We start from the raw sequence: 18478 nt of genomic DNA, 5'->3' as shown, positions 1-18478 counted from the left end.
TGCCGCGGTTTTTAAACACAACATTTAAAGTTGGCCCCTCCTCCCGGCTCAAAAAGGGTTACGGTGCTCGCCATCGAGTGAAAGCCAACCGGAGGTTCTTTATCCGCCTGCTGTTTCGCCTGAGGTCTCTGTAGATACAGACACTGCCACACACTTCTAGTGGGTCATAAGTGATGATTGAGAATAAAAATTAAGTATAATGTTTGTATGAGTCTATACATTTGCTTTAGATGTTATTCCTGCTGTGCTTTTGTACATTGTGGAAATGTGAAAGTCGGACACCAGTGACTTCCGTTGTTGGACACTTAAGCGCACTTGTATCCAGGACACAGTCTCTCCCCCTCACTGTACTGTTCTTTCATGTATTCTAAAATGCCCTGCTGTAAAACCAACTGCCCTTCAGGGACAAATCATTTTGAAAGTTGAAGAATCAGAACCTGCAACAATGTAGTAAAAGTATACATTTTATCCAATCCTGTTTTTTACAGTATGTGTACAAATAAAGAAACTAGATATGTTAATACGAGAGCTAGAGTGAGCGAGCGAGAATGTCGACAGGCAGATTTATTTTTACCTTTGGACAAGCTATGTACAGTATATCTCAAAAGTGAGTACACCCTTTAGATTTTTGCAAATATTCTGTTATATCCTTTCAGGGGATAACATTATCCTACTGAAACTTTGATATAACTTAAAGTAGTCAGTGTGCTGCTTGAATAACAGTATAGATTTATTGTCCTTTGAAAATTACTCAGTACACAGCTGTTAATGTCTAAACAGCTGGCAACAAAAGTGAGTACACCCCATAGTGAACATGTCTAAATTGTGCCCAAAGTGTCAATATTTTGTGTGACCACCATTGTTATCTAGCACTGCTTTAACCCTCCTGGGCATGGAATTCACCAGAGCTGCACAGGTTGCTTCTGGAATCTTCTTCCACTCCTCCACGACGACATCACGGAGCGCACGGATGTTGGACACCTTGCACTCCTCCACCTTCCTCTTGAGGATGCCCCACATGTGCTCAATTGGGTTTAGGTCTGGAGACATACTTGGCCAGTCCATCACCTTAACCTTCAGCTTCTTCAGCAAGGCCGTTGTCATCTTGGAGGTGTGTTTAGGGTCATTATCATGTTGGAAAACTGCCCTACGGCCCAGTTTCCGAAGAGAGGGGATCATGCTCTGCTGCAGGATGTCACAGTATATATTGGAATTCATGTGTCCCTCAATGAAATGCAGCTCCCCAGTGCCGGCAGCACTCATGCAGCCCCAGACCATGATGCTGCCACCACCATGCTTGACTGTAGGCAAAACACATTTGTCTTGGTACTCCTCACCAGGGTGCCGCCACACACGCCGGACACCATCTGACCCAAACAGGTTTATTTTGGTCTCATCAGACCACAGGACATGGTTCCAGTAACTCATGTTCTTGGATTCATTGTCTTCAGCAAACTGTTTGCGGGCTTTCTTATGCATCGGTTTCAGAAGGGGCTTCTGTCTGGGGCGACGGCCATACAAACCGATTTGATGCAGTGTGCGGCGTATGGTCTGGGCACTGACAGGCTGACATCCCACTTCTGCAACCTCTGCAGCAATGCTGGAAGCACTCGCACGTCTATTTTTGGAAACCAACCTCTGGATATGACACTGAGCACGTGGACTCAACTTCTTTGGTCGACCCTGGCGAGGCCTGTTCCGAGTGGAACCTGTCCTGGAAAACCGCTGTATGATCTTAGCCACTGTGCTGCAACTCATTTTCATGGTGTTGGCAATCTTCTTATAGCCAAGGCCATCTTTGTGAAGCGCAATAATCCTTTTTTTCAGCCGCTCAGAGAGTTCCTTGCCATGAGGTGCCATGTTGTCCAGCATTCAGAGAGAATTGTGCCCAAAACACCAAATTTAACAGCCCTGCTTATCATTTACACCTGAATCCTTGTAACACTAACGAGTCACATGACACCAGGGCGGGAAAACAACATCATTGGGCACAATTAGGACATGTTCACTATGGGGTGTACTCACTTTTGTTGCCAGCTCTTTAGACATTAACAGCTGTGTACTGAGTAATTTTCAAAGGACAATAAATCTATACTGTTATTCAAGCAGCACACTGACTACTTTAAGTTATATCAAAGTTTCAGTAGGATAATGTTATCCCCTGAAAGGATATAACAGAATATTTGCAAAAATCTAAAGGGTGTACTCACTTTTGAGATATACTGTATATTATGTGTTAAGCTACAGTTAACATCTCCTGGCTGTAGCCTCTTTTCACATTTAGGTATTTCCCACAAATGTCAAACTATTCTTTAAAACATTGAAAAAACTCAAATTGTCACATCTCTTGCTTCGTTACCATACAAACGCTTATAGTGTTTCAGTTGCTAGGAGCACATACTTCATGGTAAAAAAACAAATGAAATACGTTGACAGTGAACAACAATTGGCCAAGAGGAGAAGTACCTCCACCGAGTCATGCTGTGAGGAATGGGTTCGGGTTATGTCATGTGCATTACATACGTTTTCTTCTGAAATAGTTAAAAGTTCTAAAACTGTTAAAAACAAACATCAAGACCTTACAAAGGGCTAGTGCTGTATTCTCCCACAGAGTACTCAGCTGCTATCAGATAAGAAAAATATGCATGTTTTAGTCTTGTGGGGGGCTAAGTGCTATTATGTGATTGTTCATGTTGGTGCATACTAACTATCTTCAGCAATGAATTAGTTATCATGAGGTTCATGTGACTGATGTAGGAGCTAATCATGATAGCTTGACTCCGAGGTGGTTGGACAGCCTCAAACTGTATCATTTCTTACAATCAGTAGCCACTTAAGATCAAGACATACACCTTCCAGTACTGCCTGGCAACCTGATGCTCATTATTTAACTATAACAGTTGGAGGTACAATGTGGAACTCTCAGGAAATCCTTGTTATTAATGCCACCGGTGGCCATTAAGTGAACTGCAGTCAGCATCATGTTGCTGGCACCTGGGCATCGGCCAAAACAATGATGTGACATAACATTACAATCATATATAGAATGATGTCTCTATCTGTAATGCTCCTATGTTATTTGGACTATTGGCTCCACGATACTAACTAGTTTCCTGTTTGCAAATTACTTTATCACCTAATGTTACAAAGCAACCAACGCCAGATCCATGGCGTGTCGCTAAGTTACAGCTAACTGGCTAACCTTAGCTTTGTCACGGTGGGGAAAAGGTGAGGACTCAAATGCAAGACGGCAGACGAGGAGATTAACAAAAAGAAGGCTTTATTCCAAAAAGCTTACAAAATAACAAAAATATAAAAGGTAAAACGTAAACTGAAAAGACAAACCAGGATGACAAGGGGAGCATGAGGAAGCACGAGGAGACATCTGCAAGGGTGACACTTAGATGACAAACTGACCAGCAACACTGGGAAAGACAGGGATATATACACACAGACACTAAACGAGGGGAACGAGACACAGCTGCGGAGAGAAGCTAAAACACAAGTGCAAGGTGAACGGACACAGTAGGAACAAATCAACAATCACAGGGAAAAACACACAGACAGGAAGTACAACTAGACATGACATAAGGGGGAGTAAACACTTCAAAATAAAACAGGATATACAAAAATCACGAACATGACAAGCTTGACAAGTTACAGTTAGCTATGCTGAAGTTACGTTATAATCTGTTCACACATTGACAATACAAAGTGAATAATAGATGTACATTGTTACATATAGTACCTTTAATGGCACATTTTACTTCAGCAGTTAAACATGTTTAGGAACTGTTTGGCACAAAGTAATAGACTGGACAGCAAACATCCCTCTCGCAGCAGATTGACTGGATGCATAACCTCAGTCCACACAGTAATTGGCTGCTGAGGCAAATCAATGCCTCAGATCAGAATTGAAGCATTCTGCTTGTTTACAACATCTATCATTTGTTCTTATCAAGTGTGATCAGAGCAATTTTCCCTCCCTTAATATAGGTTTGATGGGACAAAGAAAAGCTCAATTCTCAGAGAATTGGAAAACACATTTCTTGTGCTTTGCGGTAACTAAACTGTCAACAGATAAGAGAGTCCATAGTATCAACTCCTGGGTAATTCATCTTACAATTTTGCCGTTCTGTTTTCTCTGGGAGCAGCTTGGAAATATGGTTTGAGGCCTTGGTTTAAATGTCACAGCAAATGCTTCGTCCAAATGTTCACACAAAGGACAATGTAAAGCAGAATGCAAAATGTGCATACATTAAGCACTGTGCTCTCTCTGTCCCCAGATTCTCTTAACTTATGTGTCGTTGCTACATTAAGAAAAGTACATTTGTCCTCTTGTGAACACTTATATCTGCAAAAGGGCGAAGGGCTACTCATCCTCCGGCAGCTCTGCAAACTGCTGTAGACAGTAGCGTGAGGTGAGAGAGCAGTGTAGGCCACTTTGTATCATGTCAGTGCTAGCGGTTAGACGCCATCTCCACAGTGTCCCTTGTCACCAATCACATCCTTTTAAACCACCCAGGGAGCTCGACGAGCCCCCCCCCCCCCCCCCCCCCAACACACACACATACACACACTCCCTTATCTGTCAATGCTGCTTAAATAATGTAATTAATGACTTAATTAACATTTCCATAATCTATTTTAATAAATCTAACACGGCATAATGAGAGTTTCTAACCTCCAGGCAATGGCATATAAAAATTCACAGTGCAGAGCTGCATGGTCAGGGCACTGTCTCAGTGCCCCAACTCTCGCCGTGACAGTAAAGGAGGGAGAGAGCGCATAGTGTGTGACAGCATTCTGAAAGGCAGTTCATGCCTGACAAATGTCATGTGTCCAATAACAGCAGCATGTGGAGGGCAAAAAAATATTATTTTGGAGGTTCAAACTGTTGAAAGTAGTGCGAAGGAAATGAGAAGGATTCATATGCAGGAAGTTAGTAAGTAGACTGTGAGGCAGTGATCATGTTTTTAACTAAACCTGTGAGGACAAGACGGCACATTAAACGCTAACTGTGACTCTATCAACATGCAATGTTGTTGACGGAAAAAGATAAATGTAGTTATAAAAAACAGCATGACTAAATATGATAAAAATTAGCAAGGACATTGGACTAAGACAAATCAAAAATAAAATAGCTGAAAAAATACTGTGAAGAACAAGTGATGCACAATTCAGTGGGTCTCCACATTAACCCAAAGTGGCTGTGCTCTCTGTCCTCTGCCTGCTTCTTCAGTTGATAATAAAATGCCTTGATAATAGCAGGACAACTTCCAATTTGAATTAAATTCTGATATTAGTTAATATTTTTCTCATTCTCAACAAATTCCACGAAGCCCATTAGTTCCTACGCACATGTCAATTGTTAAAAACGGGTCAGAATTTAATAGTTTCATTTGATTAAAAAATATATATTTTCTAAAACAGCTGGGCACTGTAGTTTTTAGCAAATGTTACTTAAACAGGAGGAAATGGTGCATTTGTTGGGGGGACTATTTACAGCTGTGGATTAATACATATGTGGTCTTCCAGCTAGTAGTTACATGAGCAGGATGGTGTATGTGGGAATGAATCAAAAATAAACTGCTGTGTGTATTGTTAAAGGAACAGAAGAGAAAGCTTTGCACTAACAAACTAAATGACCATAACTTCTCATTATGGTGAAAATATACTATTTGAACTGTCATACTTCTTTAAATGTATTGAGAACCATTTAGTTGCTTTGTAGCGAACAAAACTTGCGTCTGAAGTGTTGTAGCCATGGCAACTGACAACAGGTAACAGAGACACGGAGGGCAGCAAAAGGCTTTAGGCATGAGGCCATTTAATCAAGAGTACACAACATGAATTCAACACAATGAAAGATTGTTCTGAAGTGTTAACGTGTTTATCTTTGTCTCATGTCTGTGTCAAAGACAAGCAGGCCGTGTGGAGGGTGAGAGAGAGGGGGGGGGGGGGGGGTGAGAGAGGAGGGGGTCAGAGAGGAGGGGGTCAGAGATGAGGGGGTTACTCCTCACAAGGACTTCCACCCTCGGGGTGAAGAGTGACTGAGATGCACCCTGACAGGGGGCAGCAGGAGGCTGGCACGTCCCAGGCAGCACAAGCACCATGGGGCACAGATCTGTGAGGCCCACCAATCCTAATAAGGACACCCACCAACCTTCCAATTGTACCAGTGATTATGTGAGCATGAGCGAACACAAAACCTGCTTCATGCAGTGGGATACCTTCAGTGTCATAGTTGCATGTTGAGCAGACAGACATGTACAGAATATAATCAGAGTAACTAAGTACATTTACTTAACTTCTGTATTTAAGTATTTCTTCGCCCAAAATGTTTTATTTACTTATTCCATTGCATTTATTTAACAACATAAATTAATTTGCAGATTCAGATTATTAACACAAAATTATGATGAATTAAGATTTGCTGAAGTAGCAGAAATTAATAACATTACTTACACATTAATGCATCACTAATTATAATCTAGTAAAGTAATATATATTATTCTGAAATGGGCCGTTCTGTATGATGAGTACTTTTACTTTTGCTACTTTTAAGAATATTTTCATGGTAATGTTTACTTCAGTAAGATTATGAATGCTTTTACTTCTTACAGTATTTTTACCCTGTGATATTGCTACCTTGACCTGAAAAATCTGAATACTTCTGCCATATATATATATAAAAATATATATATATACACATATATAAAAACATATATATATATATATATATATATATTTAATATATATATATTAATATATATTATATAATATTATATAATATATCTATATATATATTTCTTTTCCTCTATAATATATTAATAATATATCTATATTCTAGATATATCTTATAGATCTAATTATATATAATATATCTATCTATCTCTCTAGAATATATCGCTTAGATTCAAAATCTATACAGAGATTCTCTCCCTCCTCTCTCTCTTCCTCTCTCTCCTCTCTCTCTCTCTCTCTCTCCTCGGTGATCATCTCCCCCTATATATCTACACCCACCACATCACACACACATTACATTATATATACAGTACACACTATTGAAGAATGGTCTTTACTGCATTCCTTTAAGATTTGAAGCTTCAAAAACAACATAAAAGTGTAAATTATTTTTGAATGGTTCATGCTCATTAACAAAGTGTTAGTATTTTAACAGAATAACTGTTAGCATGACACCGTACGAACCTCTTTCAACTCAAACAATGAGCAAATACCTGCAGTCGAGATCTGCCAAGAATGTATCTCGTCTGAAGCTGAATGTGTTGTAAACAAACCAATTTCCTGTCATAAAATTACAGCTCATTACTAGCGTGGATAAGGGCTTCAACAACATAATGATGCAGAAGCACATTACCAGTGCAACCATATTTATTAATTACCAGTTCACTAGCCACATTCCTCGCAAAGGCGCTTAATGGGGGGAAAAAGTTACGAGCCTTGTTGAGTTAATTACAAACAGCCTTTCTTATTTTAGTTAAGACAAATACTGGAGGAAGGACAGATGTAGAACACAAAGTTTTAATTTTGCTACTGGCACGAAAAGCAGTTTAGGGTGATTGGAGGATTACATCACTTCGACTACTCCCATCATAATTTATAATGAATATTATTAAGCAGGGGAGCTTGTCTAAATCCCAGCATTCAGTTGATTAAGGCCAGTCAATATGGCACATTATTTTGAAACATACTATCAGGACTATTATTTCTCTTTTTTTTTTATACAAGTAATCCAGTATTCTTTAGAATTGTGCAACCTGATTGGGATACTGCTTTAAGCAATTAGAGATTACATAACCTGTATTTGTAATCTGATTACAGTATCCGCCATATGTTGCTTTCTAATCACAGGGTAGATATTGTTTATGCCAGGAATCTAATGCATTATTTACAAGCTAGATGTTGATGAGAACAGACTGTTCATTTACTAATGGTTTACAGTACCGCAGGCATCATTCCAATTAGCAATATCAAAATGGGAAAGAAGCACAAGTGAAAAAAAGAGAGGTGGGGGGTGTTTGGGGTCGGACAACAGCATGTTTTCAGAGATGATTATTTGGATGACACAGACACTCACCGCTTCTTGTTTTGAAGCTCACACAAAAATGAAATGTTACTTGAAAACATTTTTTGGCAGATGAAAACACATCTAGGACAAAAATAAAACCAGAGAAGAAACACCGTCTTCATCAATTTAATATTTTATATTCTGACCAAGGGCACGTCAAATACAGATATGAGAGTTAATACATACAGAGTAAAAAAAATGAAAAACTCACTTGATCAGCAGGATCTCTGTCAGCAGACCAAAAGAGGCAGCTGCCACTTTAAAGGTGCTGGGCGGAGGGGGCTTGGTGAAGGTGGTCATCATGCAATAAACAACGTAAGGTACCAGACTCATCAAAACCAACGCAGTGATCAGCACAAGCCATGTTTGCCACTGGAAGCTCACAGCCCACCATGGAGAACTCCTCTGGAGATGGTACTGGACAAGAGAGAGGGGAAAGCAAGTGACATGAATTCACCACACAATCACACAGTCGTGTCTAATCACTGAAACATCAAAGTCATCAAAATGGTTCCAGTTTAACATGCATAACAATGATAAACTAGAAGGGCACTCAGAGCCCAGAGCTCTGCCTATCTCGCAATGTTAACGTAAATGTAAAATAATGTGTGTATCGGCCCCGTGATTTATATCTGCTCCAAAAAAGTAATGGGTTCCTCCTTGGACCATGCTTCACCCTTCCACCAAGTTTCATAAAAATCTGGCCAGCAGTTTTTCCGTTATCATGCTGACAAACAAACATAACTGAAAACATAACCTCCTTAGCGCAGGTTAAGCTGTACACAAACACTGGAGAGTGTTTTCAGCAACGCTGGCAGTGTGTCTCAATAGATGGCACTGTTGGTCGGTCCAGACTGAAATATCTCAACAACCTTTAGATGGATTGCAATTAAATCTTCTACAAACAATGTGTCCCTTTTAAGATGAACTTCAAGAACTTTGAAATCTAGTGCCACCATCAGCTACAGAAACAACTTGTCCAATACTTTGGTTTATGACCAATTACCTGCAAAACAAATGGCATTCCCATCATCCCCAACTTTACTCTATGTTTAGTGCTAATTATCAAAGGTTAGCATGCTAACATGTTAGACTAAGGTGGTGAACTGCCAAGCATTTTTTACATCGTCATTTGTAGCCTGTTAGCATGCTGACATTAGCATTTAGTTCAAATCTCAGCTGTGTCCAAGCACAGCTTCATAAAGATGCATGGCCTGACAATTATACTCAATAAGTATTTCCTTTCACTTCATTCATACAGCAATTTAGTCATTGCGTTCATATTAGATGTTTTCTGTTAAGGAATGGGGTTGTTTTGTTTTAGTTTGCCGTTTCCACCTAGCTTCTTGCAATAGTTTTTTCTGACGTTTATGTATAAATGTCGCGGTGGGGAAAAGGTGAGGACTCAAATGCAAGACGGCAGACGAGGAGATTAACAAAGAGGGCTTTATTCCAAAAAGCTTACAAACTAACAAAAATACAAAAGGTAAAAAGTAAACTGAAAAGACAAACCAGGAAGCACAAGGAAGCACGAGGAGACATCTGCAAGGGTGACACTTGACAAACTGACAAGTAACACTGGGAAAGACAGGGATATATACACACAGACACTAAACGAGGGGAACGAGACACAGCTGGGGAGTGAAGCTAAAACACAAGGGCAAGGTGAACGGACACAGGAGGAACAAATTAATAATCACAGAGGGAAACACACAGACAGGTAGTACAACTAGACATGACATAAGGGGGAGTGAACACTTCAAAATAAAACAGGATATACAAAAACACGATCATGACAATAGATGCCTTCCGTTGCGCTGGTCATTGTTTATAGTCCGATCAGCAAATTGAGACGCGATAATGGCGTTGACTGTATATCTGCATTCATATGCTCATATCTGTTTAAAGAGATAAATAATAAGCTAAATCGTCGTCAGCCGATGGCTTTCAAAGTTACAATTATGCCAATGTGTTCCTCCTCTTTTCCTCAGATTACCTGCATGCAACCAAAGTCTGCATAAACGTGATTGGCCAATACTACTCTGACTGCAAACTGAAACCAGGACTGCATTCATATGGAACCAGATTATGTAGACTGTTTGTCTTATTAAAAACTTTACGAGTTAAAAGATTTGGCCTAATAATTATCTAACTAACAAGTGAAGAAAGGATCACTCGGCTCACTAGCCATTAAGTCATTTGTCCAAGGCGAGAGTTTTACAGCTTCTTTACAACTTAAACCCTACATTTACAAGATAATGTGCACTGACTGTGTATGGTGACACAAACATCCATTGGCCATTGGGTTTTAAATTGTGAAGTGGGTTTCCAGCTAAAAAACAATCAATATAAACCGAGCTACAGGGGCAACGAGTAAACAGGAGATGTTTTCCACATATAGAAATCCTAGTAATTGTAAGGTACCCACGATGGAGAGTAAACAATTAACTCAATAATACTATCTCACACATGTTCTGTACATCCAGTCCTTTTTTACCACTGGCTTGGCACTTCAAAAACTGTATAGAACACTTAAACAGAAATAAAACAAACTAAATAAAAGATAATCACCTATGCACATCCATAAAAAACACTGAAGCATGCATGTAGTCATCAAGACAGCATGCAAACATTGCCTTGAATCCTCGCCAAATATCGCTTCACTCTGGAGACAAACCAAGCAAACCACTTGAACAGCGTTTGATTAGTGTCTGGAATTCATCTGCAAATGCCCACTTGCCTTGTCCTCTTTCATGGCTGCTATTCATTAATTAGATTCTTTGTGCAACTGAGCTATCCTCAATGTTTAAGGTTACATCAGGCCCCAGTAAGTGGCTGCCTGATAACAGAATGCATCCATCTTCATTACTCAGCCCTTTCTGTCTAGGCTTGCTCCTCCACAAGTGAGCTATGTCAGTAGGTTCTAAGGAACTGATACATTTCATTGCATTCAGATCCTGAAATTTTGCCTCCTTTGATTTTAGTTGCTCTGATTAAATTATCAGGTTGTGGTTTCCACTCATATCGGGTTCTTTTGTGGTGATTCTCCCTTCTCAAGGTGGAACAGTGCTGCAGCCAAATGAAAACCAAACACCTTTTTTTTTCTGTTTTTGGATTATGAACCCTTTATGAATGCATAGTAAGGATCGTAAGATAAACATTACAGCCAAGGAATCTGTAAACCCTGTGTTAATGTCACATTCCATCCTGTCCTGCTGGAGCCATTGGGTTTGAGCCATTGTAGCCATGCAAGTCAGTGGACAAGTTATTGTTTAAATGATTCCGCTCTAAATAAAAAATATTTTAAACATTCTGGTTGATTTTTAATAAGACAAGCCAAAGCTGTAGATTAGGTTCACAGTCAGGTCATTACATTAAAACATAATCTATATTAATTCATTTGGAAGAGGACAAAAATTAATTCAGAAATTATTACATTTGAAATTAGATTTCTATCAAATTAATTATTAAATTAATGATGTATAAATCAAGAGCTAATGTTGAATGTGTAAATATTTTTACATGTGGTTTCATAATGCACAACAGTGTCTTCAGTGTCCAGACTGTTCGAGAGGAGAAACTAAATGAAAGCTTATTCCATCCGTTTTGCCAAAGAAAGCCCAGACATTCAGATAAATGTCTTCACAAACTAAACATGTGTTTTCAATTTGTGAGGAAATATGAATAGACTCAACTCCCAAGGTAACAATAGTGTGAATGTGTTGCCACACAGTGAAGGTTTCTTTTATCATTTAGATATGGAACCTGATCACACAGGCTATTAAAGATGGGACTACATGTTGTGGTCAGTCCTTCAGGTTTAGTTGAAAGCAATTTAACACATTGTGGTGACAATACTGAAAAGGAAAATTTAAATTAAGCTGTTAGCATCACATCCATCAGTGAGACCTCAGCCTTTAGTCAGTTCGAGGCCAAGCCAGTGTGAGGTTCAGGTTAAAAGCAGCTCAATGTGTTCATTGTATTCCCTCAGCCAAATGACCTATCTGTGAAGAAGCTGGGTAAAGTAACCATAGGGAGACAGACCATCACATCTGTCTTGTCGCCACGTGACTCTGCATGGAATGTAAGCAGGGTTTAGTATGTTGGAGGTCGGTGGTTCAGAGGAGAAGGAGACACAATAGTCCATCTATTCCTTGAAGGAAACCATGATTAAAGACACACTATATGAGGATATGTATCACAGGCCTGGCAGTCATACCTGCCCCTTTTTTCGGTAAGGAACACCAAATTACATTTCCTCTGAAGCTAATCTTAAATTCAAATAACACGTTGTAATCCAAACACTGGACAGAGAAGCTATAACTTAAAAAGTCAACACGCAATGCAATAACCACTGGTTAAAAATCACAGTGTGTTAATTACATGCTGATGTTTTATGGCTATGACCTTTAAACACTAGACTAATCAATCAATACAGGAGGGAAGCAGCCTATTGGGAATATTTAGATCCACAGATAAAGAAAGTAGGGCACTATTTATCCAAACACAATCATTATTAATAGCCGGACAGTCAACCCAAATACATTTTCTGCATATTTTCCACATTACCCCCCCTCCCTTCAGAAGTACAACTACAACACAATGTTCAACATGGAGATCATTAATTAACCAGCGCTGTCACACTGGTACAACCAGGGTAACACTAATGCAATATTATCCTTATAAATTCATGGTCACACCTGTTTGACCTGCCATTTAATCTCTGATGTAATATCAAAAATGAATAACATTAAAATTTTAGAGTTCTCAGATGGAATGCTCAGGGGGAAGAAACTGCTACAGAGAAAAAGCGATGACATGGCAAACCACAGTTATATTAACAACTGAATCATTTTACATTTCTTCCTCTTTTGTTACTGTTGCCGACGGCACCTGTGCAGATTACTGCGATCACGGTGGCAGATTGACCACTCAAAATTCTAACTTATTTTTGGAAACAATGTGTCCTGAATTTCAGAAGCAGGTTTCTCATTTCTAACAAATGACCTTCACTTGTTCCATCTGAAATGATAGCTGTAGCTAGATAGATAATAACACTGGCTGACTTTCTAATGTTTTCAGCTCACTTGTTAGATGTGACAGTGACAAAAAAAAGTCTGAATATGTTTTGATGGTTACATACAGTTCATGATATCATGCTAACCAGTTGCAGGCCGTGCATTTCCCACCTAGGCCTTCAGTGATGTCCTACACAGTCCTACCTGAATTATTCCACCTCTTAATACCATCATTATGACGCCATGGCTCTAGAAACTATACATTTAGACAGAAACGCAGTATAACCGGGCGTTGCATCACCTTAACATAGTCAAGTACAACAGAGTTATATTAATATTTCCGAAGCATTTATAATCAATAAATCCGCATCTCCCTATTTTTGTTAACCCTTTCGTTGTGGAGCTCCGTTTCCCTGCGCACTTGTTCGTTGAGCTGTAGATCCACTCGGGTGTCCCCAAAGGTTTTCAAAAGCACCGTTGCTTGTAAGTGCCCAGCCGTGCTTTGGTGTCTCGTTGCTGCCTTGGTTAGACAACTCAAGTTTCCAAACCCAGTGTGGCTCCAAACACCAAATCGATCAGTTGTAAATAGCAGGCATTCCCAGCAGTACAATGTGCAGTGCCTCTCGGAGGCTGTGAGCCGGGAGTACCGCTCGTAGTTAGTGATTTGAAAGTGGCGGACAAACCCTGTGATAGGCCAGCAGAGAAGGCCTTGCTGGCCCTGACGGCCCGCCACTGATGCTAACTAATGAGTAAAAAAGACTGCTAACAGGTCCCAGGCAAAAAGAGGTCACATTTATAATTTAGCTTTTGTATTTTCAAACAACATGTCAAGAGAAAAAACTTTAAAAATCTCAGGTAAATGATCCTGACATACGTTAGTTTACTTACTTACATACTTAACTAACGTACGTAACCTAAGTTACGTAACAAACATACTTATTTTAACCCAAACTATGATCTTTTCCTAAAGCTAACCAAGTAGTTTTGTTACAATTTACAATGTTAACCACGTGTTCAAAATAGCAACGCTCGCATATCCCTGGTACCGTCCACCGTCATACGCTGCACGTTGTTTTGGGAGTCATTGGTAACCAACCTATTCTGTCATTCAGGTACCAGGATGTGATTGAGCAGACAAACACATTGTAAATCCATTCTTCATGATTTCGTTTTTTTGTTTTGGAAAGATGAAAAAATGACACCACCAAGACCTCAAAGCGTGGCAGGCCAGTTACTGTTATTTTTAGACCTTCATTGTTCAGGGAGGACGCTAGCTAACAGTTAATTCCACCTTCAGATGTCAACACAACGTGACATCTGTGCACGTTTCATGCTTGAGGACGTTATCAATCATGTTATTGTGTCCTGTGTGGTTTAGGAGTTTAGGATGATTACTACATACATGTATGCCTTCAGCTAAATGAGGAATCATACACTCATAACATATTTACAAAGGAACTGCACCATGGATCACTGCTGCAGTAGAGATCTGGATTAGTTGTTTTAAACTCAGTAATTAGTAACCTCTAACAGGCATTTATCAGCGTATCAACAAACTTTAGTTAGATCTCCTAATTTCAGTTGCAGCACAAATCCATTGCACACGCTGCTTGTTTGCTAACAACAGAGATGAAGTTCTACTTAGCAGGACCCGACTAGAAAGTCCATTAACTTATTGAGATTAAAAGCCTGATGCCTTCCCTCCCACCCGACCCTCTGAGGCCCCTTCCCCCGACAGGCATCACACCTCCAAAGGAGAAAGGTGATTGATGAGAGCCATCAGGCAGCTGGGAATCTCTTCTCTCATTAGACTCCTTATGCATCTAAACTGTTTCAACACACACTGGAAGAGCAGGGCGGGGGGAGGGAGTGAGGAGGTGTCCATCCTCTGACTTTTTAGAAGATAAGTACTCACACTAAAATATTTACCTTGTACATTAATCTCTTTGAAATTAATTTGCCATTATACTTTCTCGCTGAGAAAAAAGAGACTTCTTATTTTTTTAACCAGAGAAGTGTTTCCACTCCCTCTTCATGCTCAGTGAGCGTTTTGACTCACTCATGGGACTGCTTGGAAATTAATGTCCCTGAGGGAGCGGTGTTTGGACAGTCGGGTGGATCCTATCATCGACCAGCGAGGCTCTCTTGAGGAGGGTTAGCTGGTGTGGTGGAAATAAAGGAAAGAATGTTCCATATGCATATCTCTAAAGCCCACATGTTCAATCACATTAATGCAAGTGCAGCATTTTATTATGTACTAATTGCCAATGAATAGTAGCGTTACTATAATGTGCTGTTGATTGTATCGCTGCAAACCAAGTGGGGTCTATCCTGTTCAGATAAATAACGTCATTGTGCTGAAGACAACAACCAAGATAAACAGTCAGAATCAATCCCTTCTATGGAAAACATTTACTTTTCCTGTTCACTTTTATTTAACACACTTTGTTTCAATTTAAAACACTTTATGATGAACTTGACCAACACATCAAACAGTGTAAATAAGGAATAATCAGGTAAAGAGTGGTCGTGTCATTAGAATTCAGCGTTTGCTTAACACCTCCGCAGAATAGGGATTGTTAAAATCAGAGCAATATTAGCACAAGTGGTAATTTTGTTAGCTATTTATTTTATTTAGTCTTAGTCTGTTTTAGTCGTCAGATTATATTGAACATTTCTAGTCTAAATACCACCTGGTTTCTTTTTCCTGTTGTTGGTAACTTGAACTTCAGTGAGGAAGTTACTCCGAGTCCTCCTGACTGAGCTCATTGTGTGCTGCCGCTGTAGTCCTCATATCGTGCACGCAGCACAACACACTGCTGCATTGAATAGTCAACAATATTTAGTTTCTCAGTTTTGTCAACAATAAAGAGATTTTAGTAAAACATTTTCTTTCTTAAATTATATAAAAAAAATGTATAAACTTTTTTGTCATCAATATAGCACGTTATCGTCACAGTTAATGATGATGAAAGTTTTGTTGACTAACATTTGGTCATAGTCCCTAACGAATATTAACAGTGTTTAGCAAGTCCTTGGATTCTCTAAAGGTTGAAGTGGTGAGCATGGGACTATAGTGAGATACTCTGTATCTGAAGAGTTTCGAGTGTGATGTCGTTTTTGAGCCTTTTTGAATCTAAAGCGGGGGAATAGATTGAACAGTGCGTTCATCTGCTCTCATGTAAGCTGCAAACAATAGCATGTCCCACAGTAGTAATCCAAACCAGTGTTCGAGAGGTGTTCAATGGTCAAGAGTTAGCATATCATTAGCATATCTAATAATTCCTTAACAGGGTACTTGTCCGGTGGAGACAGCGTTTCCAAACACCTCATGGAGCTCACGTTAGCTGAATGATGCGGATAAAATCTTCCAATGACAGTTGTCATTTCATTGACGTGCGGAAATAGAAAGCTTGACAAGCGCACCGACTGGAACTTGGCTGAAACCTCAGTTGTGGCTGTGCGCGTTTGTGGGGAAGTGTGAGAGTGTGAGAGAATGTGCGTGAGTGGGAAAGACACAGAATGCATTGTCTGGAGCAGTTAGTGTGTCAGGAAAGAGAAAGGAAGTTTGTCTGTGAAGGGTGGGGTTTTGGTCATCTGCCATTGGATAAGATATCCTGACAAGGCAATCAGAGAGAAACAAGTTCTGCAGCCACGCGGGTTCAACTCTCTCGTTCCTCACCCAGATGAGCTTTTGAAAAATGGAGTGCGGTTGAAATTGGTTTTGTATGAGAGGCTTCAGATCTGTCTCTTGTCTGGATTATTGCCACCTGTCTTCATTGGCAGCAAAGGTCTGTTAATTAATCCGCCTCATTTAGTGGCCGGAGAGGACGGAGGGAACAGAGCGCTGTCTTCCCTCCTCAGCTCTGGTGTGTCGGAGGTACTATTCCCAGCAAATACGCGTCTAATTTAGGATAACACTGCTGTGATGTTAAGCAACATCCCTAATCAGTATCATTAAAACTCTACATCATGTCCTTCCTTTCTAATTTTATGAGTGAAGCTATTTAATTGGATATTTAATCTAATTTATTTAATGAAAGTCCTGGGAAATTTTGTTTGAGGGACAGTGATATCTCTTGTAATCAATGAAGCTGCAAATGGCGCTCTTCAGAGATTCTCCTATGACTGATTAGTAAAGCATATTAATAAATACAGATGCTAATGCAGAAATATATGCAATGTGTTCTGCTCTATGGAAAGTGAACCCAGGTACAACATGTCAGCTCATATCAGGAAATGTAAGAGGACCAGCATGTGATCCAGCATTGATTAATTGGACATGGGTAGATTAATATGCCACTGCATACCAATGCCAAGCTCATCAAAGTAAAAGTGTTATTACACAACCATCAGCTGTGATGCTGTAAATGAACATAGAGTGTACAGGGATTTGTTTAAAGCCAGGTTATTGCAAGACCGGAGGCCGGGGAAAAAAAGCAGCTCAATGGACTTCTTTCTTTTGTTGCCAATCACAATCCCACAGGAACTTGTCATTGGCATCAGCCCTGCAAAGTGTCAAATTGATCAAGTGTTAGCTGGGATTGTCTGCTGCTGAGTGTCTGCACCTGTGCATTCCTCTAAGTGTTGAGATCCCAGTGATTTTTGTAAGGGAAGTTTGAACTTGGCCTGCTGTTTGCAGCTCAGGCGTACCCAGACTTGCCTGGCTGATAGAAGCTTGTATTGTACACACACTCCTGTCACTCTCCGCTGTTCCTTTGGAATGTAAACTACCAGTGTCACAGCAGTGTGATACACTGTGGCTGCACGTTTGTGTTGCAGTGCAGGTGCAGTTCAAGGTGCAGCGTGCAAATGTTTCAAGAGAACAACAGTTACTTGGACTTAATTGCATGCTCAATAAAAGTTCCTTCCTTTACAAGTCTGAACAAAGAAAAATAATCAGATAATGTTCATGACATATTTCCCCTCTGAATGCATGCCACAGTATCCTTAATCAACAGCACTTTTACATATGTTTGATTAAAGTAAAAATGAGCTGTTGTTTCTTCAAGGACATCTTTTCATGTGAAGAATACTTTCTTATTTAGCAGATGCTTATATGCAGAACAGTGTTGTTGCCGCCCACAGGTATAATCAACCAGAAAATTAATAATCATTCTGCAGGACTACAATAAATCATTACGCTTTGGACAATTAATAATGGAGGCGAAGCCTGGGATGTCTGATTACAATAGTTACGATGCATATCATCAAGATTTAAATCTAACATTTCACAATGGAATTTCAGACACCAGTGCACATTACTGATGTTTAAATCTGGCATTAGGGCGGGTCGCAGGGGTTGAGGGATGGTGCGTATCTCCATCTTCAACTCCAAACAGCTATTACAAAACTTACAGTGCAGTAC

General features: G+C 39.8%; 1 protein-coding gene across 3 annotated transcripts in view; it reads right to left on the bottom strand.

Annotated features, from left to right (window-relative positions):
• Nucleotides 1-18478, bottom strand: part of LOC115007250 (uncharacterized) — a 71106-nt gene that overhangs the window by 5309 nt on the left and 47319 nt on the right. For all 3 annotated transcript variants that reach the window (XM_029430031.1, XM_029430033.1, XM_029430032.1), the window contains exon 4: nucleotides 8304-8509. In XM_029430031.1, the coding sequence (XP_029285891.1) occupies nucleotides 8304-8509 (206 nt within the window). The remainder of the gene's footprint in view (nucleotides 1-8303; nucleotides 8510-18478) is intronic.

The sequence above is a fragment of the Cottoperca gobio genome, chromosome 4 (genome assembly GCF_900634415.1).
Source record: "Cottoperca gobio chromosome 4, fCotGob3.1, whole genome shotgun sequence".
In the NCBI taxonomy this organism is placed as follows: Eukaryota; Metazoa; Chordata; class Actinopteri; order Perciformes; family Bovichtidae; genus Cottoperca; species Cottoperca gobio.
This window is presented reverse-complemented; position numbering and strand designations above follow the sequence as displayed.